Source organism: Ranitomeya variabilis, chromosome 7 (assembly GCF_051348905.1).
Source record: "Ranitomeya variabilis isolate aRanVar5 chromosome 7, aRanVar5.hap1, whole genome shotgun sequence".
In the NCBI taxonomy this organism is placed as follows: Eukaryota; Metazoa; Chordata; class Amphibia; order Anura; family Dendrobatidae; genus Ranitomeya; species Ranitomeya variabilis.
The window spans coordinates 220,374,219-220,387,915 of record NC_135238.1 but is presented as its reverse complement, the minus strand read 5'-3'; the positions used below and the strand labels follow the sequence as shown (position 1 = coordinate 220,387,915).

The window sequence follows — 13,697 nt, the reverse complement described above, 5'->3', positions numbered from 1 at the left end:
GTTGTAGGGCACTCATCTCAAAAAGTTTCTTTATTTATCGATGTTAAAAAGTTATAAAGTTATTCCATACAACCAAAACAGTCCATGGGGAAAAAAAGTGTTGTCTTTCAAGCACAGCACTTGCTGAACTCATTAGTTAAGGAGCTTGATTGTTCCTCATGGGATCCATCACACTAAACTATGCAATACTGTGCTGTAAATAAGTGTCTTATTATAAATTTTTAAGTATTTTCATGCATTTTATTTCTGTCTTTACAGGTGTTTCAGGGGCAATATTAAGAGCTGCAGGTGACACTGTTAAAGAGGAATGCCAAAAAATTGGTATTTTTTTTATTCAATTAAATTTAGCTGGAAGCACAATTGTATCTTTTTCTTTTGTACAATGATATATGACAATTATAAGGAGAGTATAAGGCACATAAAAGAATATAATATTCATGTCCTGCATTCACCTCTGTATCTTTCTTAGGTACATTAAATAGAGATGAAGTTGCAATTACAAGCGGCGGGAAACTTGGAAGCAAAAATATCATGCATATTATTGGACCCACCAAGGTGCCTGAATTATCAAGCTTCTATTGACAAAATTCTACAGGAATGCCATAAGAATGGGTTTACAAGCGTGGCACTGCCAGCCATTGGGACGGGTAAGTAACTGGTGAAGAAAGAAATCAACAATTCTAGCAGTGACCATCCACAGATCATTGGTTTAAAAAAATGAAAGTTGAGCTCCGAATAGCAATTGTTCTAGGGGCCCATTGTCAGGGCTACCAGATTGCAAGTCTCCCATAAGGCCAGTCTCACACGTCCAGATAATTCCGGTACCTGAAAAATCGGTACAGGAGTTATCCGTGTCCGTGTGCTCACGTGGCACGTGTGCTGACTGAGGACCATACGGACCGTGCAGGAGACAGCGCTAGAGTTAAGCGCTGTCCCCTGCCTTTGGTGCTGAAGTTGGCATTCATTCCTTTTCCCCAGCAGCGTTTGCTGGAGAGAAGGAATGAAAAATCAAGGGTTTTTTATTTTTTTGTTTAAAATAAAGTTCGTGGTCACCTCCCACCTCGTGCGCCCGCCCGCTTGCATTAAAATACTCACCCAGCTCCCGCGATGCCCCCTCTCAGCGCCGGCAGCTTGTCCTGTGTGAGCGGTCACGTGGTACCGCTCATTACAGTGATGAATATGCGGCTCCACCTCCCATAGGAAACATGCTGCGTAAAAAACGCAGCATGTTCATTAATTTTGCGGATTTTTCGCTGTTTTGCCGCTATGATATTGCATTGGGAACCTCTGGAAAAAAAAATGCAAAAAATCCGTGAAAAAAACGGGATAAAAATTCAAAAAAAAGGGAGCGGATTTCCTGCGAAAGTAGTGCGGATTTGCTCAGGAAAATTCTGCAAACTTTCCTGAACGTGTGCGCATAGCCTTAAATCACCCCACAAAAGCACCTAAGGCTATGTGCACACGTTCAGGAAAGTTTGCAGAATTTTCCTGAGCAACTCCGGACTTCTTTAGCAGGAAATCTGCTCACGTTTTTTTTTTTGCATTTTTTGTGCGTTTTTTTGCTGATTTTTCCAGAGGTTCCCAATGCAATAATATAGCGAAAAATCCGCAAAATTAATGAACATGCTGCATTTTTTCCGCAATGCGTTTATTTTGCGGAAAAAAACACAGCATGGGCCCAAAAATTGCGGAATGCATTCAATTGATGGGATGCTTAATGAAAGCATTTTTGCAGCAGAAAACCGACAAAAAAACAAAAAAAACGCGAAAAAATTGGAACTTGTGCACATAGCCTTACTGTTTCTGTTATAGAGCATATTTATTTCATCTAAGCCACAAAGAAATGTGAATAGCGGCACCAGTGTTAAAGCATAAAATCCTTTGTACGGAGGAGTTGAGCTGGAGTATAGAGCCTCTCTCAACATAAATGTCCAATTTGGAGGTGCTCAGCATATATCAACATGTAGATATGAATGATTCAGAAAAAATGGACCCGTTGAAAAATGGTAACGCAAAACGGCCATCGTTCTCTCTCCTATCTCGCTGCACGCTGATGCACCTTACCATCTAAGATGATAGTCACAAAATAAAGGACTTTTCATTCAAGCTGCCATGGTGAGTGCCGCATACTTTTTTTCTGAATCATTCATTTTTTATTTTTTTTGTATATATTCTTTATTTAGAAAATGTCAATAATATAACATGAAAGGAAAAAAGGGTGAATATTTTCCAGAAATAGTAAAAGAAAGAAAAAAAACATTCATAATAAACCACAATGATAACACTACAAGGCTGCGTTTTTGCGAAAACAAAATGGTTGTAAGAAGACTTTAACCCCTTCACCCCCAAGGGTGGTTTGCACGTTAATGACCGGGCCAATTTTTACAATTCTGACCACTGTCCCTTTATGAGGTTATAACTCTGGAACGCTTCAACGGATCTTGGCGATTCTGACATTGTTTTCTCGTGACATATTGTACTTCATGATAGTGGTAAAATTTCTTTGATATTACCTGCGTTTATTTGCAAAAAAAATGGAAATTTGGTGAAAATTTTGAAAATTTTGCAATTTTCCAACTTTGAATTTTTATGCCCTTAAATCACAGAGATATGTCACACAAAATACTTAATAAGTAACATTTCCCACATGTCTACTTTACATCAGCACAATTTTGGAACCAAAATTTTTTTTTGTTAGGGTGTTATAAGGGTTAAAAGTTGACCAGCAATTTCTCATTTTTACAACACCATTTTTTTTTAGGGACCACATCTCATTTGAAGTCATTTTGAGGGGTCTATATGATAGAAAATACCCAAGTGTGACACCATTCTAAAAACTGCACCCCTCAAGGTGCTCAAAACCATATTCAAGAAGTTTATTAACCCTTCTGGTGCTTCACAGGAATTTTTGGAATGTTTAAATAAAAATGAACATTTAACTTTTTTTCACAAAAAATTTACTTCAGCTCCAATTTGTTTTATTTTACCAAGGGTAACAGGAGAAAATGGACCCCAAAAGTTGTTGTACAATTTGTCCTGAGTACGCCGATACCCCATATGTGGGGGTAAACCACTGTTTGGGTGCATGACAGAGCTCGGAAGCGAAGGAGCGCCATTTGACTTTTCAATGCAAAATTGACTGGAATTGAGATGGGATGCCATGTTGCGTTTGGGGAGCCCCTGATGTGCCTAAACATTGAAACCCCCCACAAGTGACACCATTTTGGAAAGTAGACCCCCTAAGGAACTTATCTAGAGGTGTGGTGAGCACTTTGACCCACCAAGTGCTTCACAGAAGTTTATAATGCAGAACCGTAAAAATAAAAAATCATATTTTTTCACAAAAATTATTTTTCGCCCCTAATTTTTTATTTTCCCAAGGGTAAGAGAAGAAATTGGACCCCAAAAGTTGTTGTACAATTTGTCCTGAGTACGCTGATACCCCATATGTGGGGATAAACCACTGTTTGGGCGCATGGGAGACCTCGGAAGGGAAGGAGCGCCGTTTGACTTTTCAATGCAAAATTGACAGGAATTGAGATGGGACGTCATGTTGCGTTTGGAGAGCCCCTGATGTGTGTAAACATTGAAACCCCCCACAAGTGACACCATTTTGGAAAGTGGACCCCCTAAGGAACTTATCTAGAGGTGTGGTGAGCACTTTGACCCACCAAGTGCTTCACAGAAGTTTATAATGCAGAACCGTAAAAATAAAAAATCATATTTTTTCACAAAAATTATCTTTTCACCCCCAATTTTATATTTTCCCAAGGGTAAGAGAAGAAATTGGACCCCAAAAGTTGTTGTACAATTTGTCCTGAGTACGCTGATACCCCATATGTGGGGGTAAACCACTGTTTGGGCGCATGGGAGAGCTCGGAAGGGAAGTAGCACCGTTTGACTTTTCAATGCAAAATTGACAGGAATTGAGATGGGACGCCATGTTGCGTTTGGAGAGCCACTGATGTGCCTAAACATTGAAACCCCCCACAATTGACACCATTTTGGAAAGTAGACCCCCTAAGGAACTTATCTAGATGTGTTTTGAGCGCTTTGACCCACCAAGGGCTTCACAGAAGTTAATAATGCAGAGCCGTAAAAATAAAACAAAAATGTTTTCCCACAAAAATTATTTTTTTAGCCCCCAGTTTTGTATTTTTCCGAGGGTAGCAGGAGAAATTGGACCCCAAAATTTGTTGTCCAATTTGTCCTGAGTGCGCTGATACCCCATATGTGGGGGGGAACCACCGTTTGGACGCATGGAAGGGCTCGGAAGTGAAGGAGCGCCATTTGGAATGCAGACTTAGATGGAATGGTCTGCAGGCGTCACATTGCGTTTGCAGAGCCCCTAATGTACCTAAACAGTAGAAGCCCCGCACAAGTGACCCCATTTTGGAAACTAGACCCCCCAAGGAACTTATCTAGATGTGTTGTAAGAACTTTGAACCCCCAAGTGTTTCACTACAGTTTATAACGCAGAGCCGTGAAAATAAAAAATCTTTTTTTCCCACAAAAATTATTTTTTAGCCCCCAGTTTTGTATTTTCCCAGGGGTAACAGGAGAAATTGGACCCCAAAGGTTGTTGTCCTATTTTTCCTGAGTACGCTGATACCCCATATGTTGGGGTAAACCCCTGTTTGGGCACACGGGAGAGCTCGGAAGGGAAGGAGCACTGTTTTACTTTTTCAACGCAGAATTGGCTGGAATTGAGATCGGACGCCATGTCGCGTTTGGAGAGCCCCTGATGTGCCGAAACAGTGGAAACCCCCCAATTATAACTGAATCCCTAATCCAAACACACCCCTAACCCTAATCCCAACAGTAACCCTAACCACACCTCTAACCCAGACACACCTCTAACCCTAATCCCAACCCTATTCCCAACCGTAAATGTAATCTAAACCCTAACCGTAACTTTAGCCCCAACCCTAACCCTAACTTTAGCCCCAACCCTAACTGTAGCCTTAACCCTAGCCCCAACCCTAGCCCTAACCCTAATGGGAAAATGGAAATAAATACATTTTTTTTATTTTTCCCTAACTAAGGGGGTGATGAAGGGGGGTTTGATTTACTTTTATAGCGGGTTATTTAGCGGATTTTTATGATTGGCAGCCGTCACACACTGAAAGACGCTTTTTATTGCAAAAAATATTTTTTGCGTTACCACATTTTGAGAGCTATAATTTTTCCATATTTGAGTCCACAGAGTCATGTGAGGTCTTGTTTTTTGCGGGACGAGTTGACGTTTTTATTGGTAACTTTTTGGGCACGTCACATTTTTTGATCGCTTTTTATTCCGATTTTTGTGAGGCAGAATGACCAAAAACCAGCTATTCATGAATTTCTTTTGGGAGAGGCGTTTATACTGTTCCGCGTTTGGTAAAATTGATAAAGCAGTTTTATTCTTCGGGTCAGTACGATTACAGCGATACCTCATTTATATTATTTTTTTATGTTTTGGCGCTTTTATACGATAAAAACTATTTTATGGAAAAAATAATTATTTTTGCATCGCTTTATTCTCAGGACTATAACTTTTTTATTTTTTTGCTGATCATGCTGTATTGCGGCTCGTTATTTGCGGGACAAGATGACGCTTTCAGCGGTACCATGGTTATTTATATCAGTCTTTTTGATCGCGTGTTATTCCACTTTTTGTTCGGCGGTATGATAATAAAGCGTTGTTTTTTGCCTCGTTTTTTTTTTTTTTTCTTACGGTGTTTACTGAAGGGGTTAACTAGTGGGCCAGTTTTATAGGTCGGGTCATTACGGACGCGGCGATACTAAATATGTGTACTTTTATTGTTTTGGTTTTTTTTATTTAGATAAAGAAATATATTTATGGGAATAATATTTTTTTTTTTTTTCATTATTTTGGAATATTTTTTTTTTTTTTTTTTTACACATTTGGAACATTTTTTTTTTAACTTTTTTACTTTGCCCCAGGGGGGGACAATACAGATCGGTGATCTGCCAGTTTGCATAGCACTCTGACAGATCACCGATCTGAGAGAAGTGCAGGCTGCTTCACAGTGCCTGCTCTGAGCAGGCTTCTGTGAAGCCACCTCCCTCCCTGCAGGACCCGGATCCGCGGCCATTTTGGATCCGGGTCTGGAGCAGGCAGGGAGGGAGGTAAGACCCTCGCAGCAACGCGATCACATCGCGTTGCTGCGGGGGGCTCAGGGAAGCCCGCAGGGAGCCCCCTCCCTGCGCGATGCTTCCCTGCACCGCCGGCACATCGTGATCATGTTTGATATATAGTGCCGGATGTCAGCTGCGATAGGCAGCTGACACCCGGCCGCGATCGGCCGTGCTCCCCCCGTGAGCGCCGCCGATCGCGCTGGACGTACTATCCCGTCGGTGGTCATACGGGCCCACCCCACCTCGACGGGATAGTACGTCCGATGTCAGAAAGGGGTTAAAAAACAAGGGGCAGTGCTGGGGAGGCAAAGGGGAGGGGAGGGAGTCAGAAAGTCCTGCCTAAATAATAGAGATTAAGCGATTTGGGAGATAAAACTCAAATCAAGGCATGAACATTGCAGAACAGGCTATATGTAAAAAAAAAAAAAAGGAATAACAAAATAAATTTGTAGGAAGCCAGAAATTAAGGATTACCAGCTGTGCTTATTTGCTGATCCTCTGAGGCGTTCAACCAGGCTATCCATGCATTTAGAGTCTTTAGGTTTTTAGATCCTGAAAGTCTAATTTTCTCGTATATACTGATTTGGTTGGATTCTATTATCCATTCTTTGCAGGTAAGGGTCTCTACATCTTAACAGTGTTCATTCATATTTTTTTTTTTATCACCTTTAGGGCTCGCTCACTGTTCTGTCCTCACTAAATGAGGCAGGCTCATGTAGCTACACAGGCAGCTAAACCGCTATACCGGAGTCCAATAAGGAGACTGTGGTTGAGTCTGTGCTTTTATTGAACGTAGTAGTATCTTGGCGCAGTGAAACTGTAAACAATCATATAAATACAATCAGTGCATGGTACAGCAGAAATACATACTACACATGTTGTACATTATGCATGAACATTTACAAGGCTAGTAACTGAACTAGGAATACAACCGACTAAGCTAGGCTAATATTAGAGCAGAAATTACCTACAGATAGCATAAAGACATACCGGCAATGCAATCACAAGGGGGATGAAGTGAAAGTGTCTTTCTTTGAAAGCAGACTGGAGGAAATGGAGGGAGATGGAGGCTGAGCTACCATAATGCATTGCAAAAAGGGGGAGGAGAATCAGACATAGAAAATAGAAAAAACAGAAAATAGAAATGTGAACATGACTTTGACCGCTAGAGGGAGCCAAAACACTGTAGACAAACAAAGATATGAATATATGAATTCCTGTATAATCATACTTTTGAAAAAACTACAAATTATGCAAACAGATAAACAGAGGTAACAAATTAGATGGCGGAGACGGAACACTCACACTGCCGTATAACTCGGACGAGTGCTCTGCGATGTTTTTGCGGATAGCTCTGGGCCCAATGTTATTTTATGGGGCAGATCTGCAATTATTTTCTCATGCCGATTGTGCCGAAAATCGGATTGCACTCGCCCATACAAGTTGCCTGCAATGGAGGAGATGGAGAAATTACTTTCTCCATCTTCTTCGCACCTGTGCTGCAATTTTCTCATGCGACAAACATGCTAGTTAACAGAAGTAAAAAAAAAAAAAGACACAAATAATGTCTGCAAACTCACAGCAGCACAGAAAACCTAATAGTTGACCTTAAAATGCCAAAATAAGTGATAGCAATGAATATTTGAAAACGGCAAAACTTGTTCATGTAATTCTCTGCTTGACCAGTTTGTTTGAGGCTTTTCGCTGTTGAATTCTGCCCGTCCTTCAATACAGCGGTGGGTCTTCAGGGAGGCTTGCCTTCCACCCTCAGCCTGCTCCACTTTAGAGATACTTTGGAGCTGTACAAGCTGCTTGGAATTATTATTTCCAGCACCTCTGTGTATCCTCATGACCACAAAGTCCATCTATGGAATTGCTCACAACCACCCTCCGTAGTGAACATTGCAAATACACATGTCGTCCATACCTGCGCATAAACAGGAAAATACTCCCAGACCACAAAGTGGTCTTACAGTTCAAGTCTTTTTTGCTTTTATCCTATTGCCTTTTAAAGTACCGCTCAATGTCAGCTTGCAATACCGCAGAAATACGCTTAAACCTTCAAAGTCTGACATGTCGGTGTTAATAGGCCAACTTCCATTTGTCACAGCTTAACTTTCATTTCTACCTTTCAGGGTAGTAATTCTACCTTTACTGTACATAGGAGAAAGGTTGTTTTTTTTTCTTGCCTCACTGTTCTCAACTAGTCCACCTGCTTACAGGACTAGAACACTTAGTACACTGCTTAGTCCATGAGATAGTCAATTAGTCACTATGTAAAGGACTTCCCACAAAGCTAAAGGTCTCACAGTCAGACTGAACCAATTGCTCTTAGCCCTGATGTTATCCAAACCTCCCACACAATCTCTCAGAAGTGGCCTCCCTCAGGACTGTCCCATGAAGCCCAACAGTACACAGGACATTTCCTACAGCCAGCTCACCCAATTGCTCCACCATCCAAAACTGGACATTCTATGTTGTACAACTCAGAAACTTCTCAAACTCTTGATCCCTGTTAGAACTTGTGAGCATCATTCCTGTTGCCCACTTGGCAACGCCAATATACCTCCCAACTTTTGAAGAACAGAAAGAGTTACAGCTCATGCGGTGGTTGCACCCCAATCCATGCCCATTTACAATTTCTTTCTATCATGGCAGGAGGATTTGTCAGTGGGGTGGCGGTAGTGAGGAAAATCCAGCAGACGCCCGAGACTGCAGGGCGCAGACCCAAATCCGGGATTGTCCGCTGTATCAGGGACAGTTGGGACTAGAGATGAGCGGATGGATTTACAGGTCTCTGGTCCAGTGAGCAAGTCAGTGGTACCTACCAGCTTGACGAGAGGCCTGCGAATCTCTAACCTTACGGCGTCCCCGGCGCAAATTTTGATTACCAAGCGCTGGAGTGATGTCATCTGTGTGTCCTGTTCATTATTATTTGGGACCTGTGGATTTAATTTTTGTTCATTCATTCAGTCAGAGCTGCCAGAACTTTCTCATCTTTATGTAGCTTCACTATACGACATCTAGCTTTTTTGTGTCTTCACTAGTGTTGAGCAATACCTTCCGATATTGGGAAATATCGGATCGGATTGGATCGGACCGATACCCAAAAAATATCGGGTATCGCCGGTACCGATACCGGAAACCAATGCAAGTCAATGGGACACAAATATCGGAATGAAAATAAGCCCTTTCTTTCCTTTGCGCATCCAGTTCCGGAAGGGGGAAGAGTGTGGGCGGTGCGTGGGCGTAGACTGCATATCTGTGTGTGCGGGCGGGGTCTGTGCGGGACCGTGGGGGGTCTGTGCGGGCCTACCGGGGGTCTGTACGGGCCTCTCAGGGGTCTGTGCGGGCTGTCGGAGGTCTGTGCGGGCCTGCCGGGGGTCTGTACGGGCCTCTCGGGGGTCTGTGTGGGCCTGCCGGGGGTCTGTGTGAGCCTTCCGGGGGTCTGTGCGGGCCTGTCGGGGGTCTGTACGGGCCTCTCGGGGGTCCGTGCGGGCCTGCCGGGGGTCTGTACGGACATCTCAGGGGTCTCTGTGTCTGTGTGCAGGCATCGTCCGATGGGACAACAAGTCCCATTGGGTTATGCCTGCTACAATGACAGTGATTGACACATTAGACAATGATGGGACAGTAGTAGTCCCATCATCCGGCTAATGTGTTGAATGTAAAAAAAAACAAACCACAAACATACATACTATATACTACAAACATACAACATACATACATACATACATACAACATACTTTATACTACATACATACTACATACATACAACATACATACTACATACATACAACATACATACATACAATATACTATATACTACATACATACATACAACATACATACAACATACATACAACATACTATATACTACATACATACTACATACATACAACATACATACAACATACCACATACATACAACATACATACTACATACATATAACATACATACAACATACTACATGCATACATACAACATACTACATACATGCATACATACAACATACCACATACATACAACATACATACATGCATACATACAACATACTACATACAACATACATACAACATACCACATACATACAACATACATACTACATACATACAACATACTATATACTACATACATACAACATACTATATACTACATACATACTACATACATACATATGTAATATGTATGTGTCTGTGTGCAGGCATCATCCGATGGGACTACAAGTCCCATCGGGCTATGCCTGCTACAATGACAGTGATTGACACATTAGCCAATGATGGGACAGTAGTAGTCCCATCATCCGGCTAATGTGTTGAATGTAAAAAAAAACAAAACACAAACATACATACTACATACTACAAACATACAACATACATACAACATACTTTATACTACATACATACTACATACAACATACATACTACATACATATATATCAAAAACACAAGGCCTGCACCCCAAAAAGACCAGAAGGTGGTGCAGAAAGAGTCACAATTGGTGCCAGAAATTGACAAAGAATCATATAAGAACTAAACACCAGAACAAATTGATAAAAGTAGCAAAAAATTTATTGAGAAGAATATACCAAGAACAAACACAAAGAGTAAAATAGGGATATGACAAAATGAACCATTAGTAGATGGCACCACAGAAAGCAGAACCCAGTCAGGCATAGACTAGAGTAATAGAAAAACATTCACAGGCTCCAAATAATAGTGCATGATCACAAACAGTGAAGGTGTACAAGGGGGGCTGTAAACCACCCCTAAGGTTGAAAGCAAATTGAAACCAAATGAGGTCATGAGTAAGTATGGATATATTACCTGAGTGGATGCTAGAGTTCTGCGGTGCCACCGTCCCCCAATGCAACAGGGAAATCAAGGAGTTTTCAAGTAAGGAACAAAACTTAAAACTTCATTCAAACCATGTGGTTGAAGGGTACGGAGTTTCCAAATCCAAAATGATTCCTTCTGTGACAACAGGCGACCTGAGTTACCCCCACGTAGACCAAGGACAATGCGGTCAATACCCTTTACCCGAAGGCCAGAAGGATCACAAGAATGGAATTTCTTAAAGTGGCGTGGGATAGTCTTTAAAATTTCAATATTCTCTTCCTCAGCAGCAGCCTGGATATCACGAACATGCTCCCTTGTTCTCACCTTAAGGGCCCGTGTGGTAAGGCCCACATATATTTTGCCACACGGGCAAGAAGCATGGTAAACCACCATTGTGGTTGTGCACGTAATTTCCTGTGTAATGGTAAATGTACGGCCATCTGAGGAAGAAAAATCTTGGGCTGTCAAAATATTGGGGCACGCCACGCACCTACCACATGGCTTGCACCCCCAATTATTAACCCGGGGAGGAAAACCTGGAAAGATAGGGGGTGGAGGGGGGGGCACCAAGTAACTCCTTACAAGGTGATCGCCCAAATTCTGAGATCTACGTGCCGTGATGGAGGGTTTAGAAGGTAAATACTGCTTGAGGATAGGATCCACCAGGAGAATCGGCCAATATTTGGAAATAACATCAAACATATTCTTCCACTGAGAGTGGTATTGTGTGACCAATCTCACCTGTGTATCTTCTTTCTTAGTACCAGAGGAGTAGAGAAGTTGGTGTCTACCAGTGTTCCGAGCTCTCTGTTATACGCTCTCTTAAGGCACCTCCTACTATAACCCCTTTCCCGGAAGCGATCCATCATCTCACCAGCCCGCACCTCAAAGTCCTCATTACTTGTACAAATCCTCTTGATCCGGAGGAACTGGCCTACAGGAACAGAGTTAATCACATGGGGAGGGTGGGACGCGGCATGCAAGACAGAATTAACCGCAGTGTCCTTACGGAAGGCATCGGCAAGCAAAACACCATCAACACCCCTTCTCACTGTGACATCTAAAAAATCAATAGAAAAAGAATCAAATTTGTAAGTCAAATGAATATTCAATTGATTTGAATTCAAACCAGAAAAAAAATCCTGTAATTCAAATGGAGTACCTCGCCAGATCATGAAAATGTCAGCAATGTAGCGGGTTCAAAAAATGACCCGCTCCATTGATGCACCACGATCCGACGAGAACAGGTCCCTCTCCCACAGCCCCAGGAACAAATTAGCATAAGCCGGCGCACAGGCCGCGCCCATCGCAGTGCCCTGGAGCTGTAGGTAGAAGGACCCGTTAAAAAGAAAAAAGTTTTTGGTTAAAAGAAATTGTAACAACTCAATCAAAAAATCATTGTCACCAGAAGAGAAGTTAGTCATTGATAAGAAATGCCTGACCGCCCTCAAACCATCCTGGTGGCGAATACTTGTGTATAATGACTCAACGTCACAAGTGACAAGAAGCATGTCGTCATCTATGTGCACGGAGTCTATTTTCTTTAGAAACTCAGAGGTATCCTTCAAATAAGAAGGGATAGTCTCCACCAGGGGTTTGAGAGAAATGAGTCAATATATCTGCCGATGCCCTCCGTAAGCCCACCCACCCCAGAAATAATTGGCCTACCTGGAGGATTGCGGGCATTTTTGTGCACCTTAGGTAGGAGGTACAGGGTAGAGACACGTGGGTCCTTAACCAATAAGACATCCCGTACTTGAGTGGTAATAGTACCAACATCAATGGCCCTTTGTAGAATTTTGGATAGTTCCCCTTTATAAGAAATGAGAGGGTTAAAAGTTAATTTCTTATAGCACGAGACATCCCTTAGCATACGGAATGCCTCTGCAAGGTACATCTTTTTAGGCCACACCACAACATTCCCGCCTTTGTCAGCCGGTTTAAAAACTACGTCACCAAGTTTTTTGAGCCGATCAAGACCCAATCTCTCTGTCCTAGTCAGGTTATTACAATAAATAGAGGTAGGTATCCTATCAAACTCATGGGATACAAGCCTGACAAAAATGTCAACATTTGGGCAGAGTGACAAGGGCGGGAACCTTGTGGACCTTGGACGAAGGGATGGCGGCAACCTACCCAAATTAGGACCAACATGTTCCTGTGCCAGCTCCTCCAAGACCCTCAGAGCCGCCTGTTCCTCTGGTAGTGGGAAAGCCTGCTGAATCTCCTCACTATGATGCCATGAAATTACGTGCACAACCACAATGGTGGTTTACCATGCTTCTTGCCCGTGTGGCAAAATATATGTGGGCCTTACCACACGGGCCCTTAAGGTGAGAACAAGGGAGCATGTTCGTGATATCCAGGCTGCTGCTGAGGAAGAGAATATTGAAATTTTAAAGACTATCCCACGCCACTTTAAGAAATTCCATTCTTGTGATCCTTCTGGCCTTCGGGTAAAGGGTATTGACCGCATTGTCCTTGGTCTACGTGGGGGTAACTCAGGTCGCCTGTTGTCACAGAAGGAATCATTTTGGATTTGGAAACTCCGTACCCTTCAACCACATGGTTTGAATGAAGTTTTAAGTTTTGTTCCTTACTTGAAAACTCCTTGATTTCCCTGTTGCATTGGGGGACGGTGGCACCGCAGAACTCTAGCATCCACTCAGGTAATATATCCATACTTACTCATGACCTCATTTGGTTTCAATTTGCTT

At 42.4% G+C, this 13,697-nt stretch overlaps 1 protein-coding gene across 1 annotated transcript in view; it reads left to right on the top strand.

Annotated features, from left to right (window-relative positions):
• LOC143784561 (protein mono-ADP-ribosyltransferase PARP15-like) overlaps positions 1-13,697 on the top strand; it is an 82,573-nt gene that overhangs the window by 32,324 nt on the left and 36,552 nt on the right. The window contains 3 exon segments of the mRNA XM_077272982.1: positions 259-321; positions 470-564; positions 566-647. Of these exon segments, the coding sequence (XP_077129097.1) occupies positions 259-321; positions 470-564; positions 566-647 (240 nt within the window).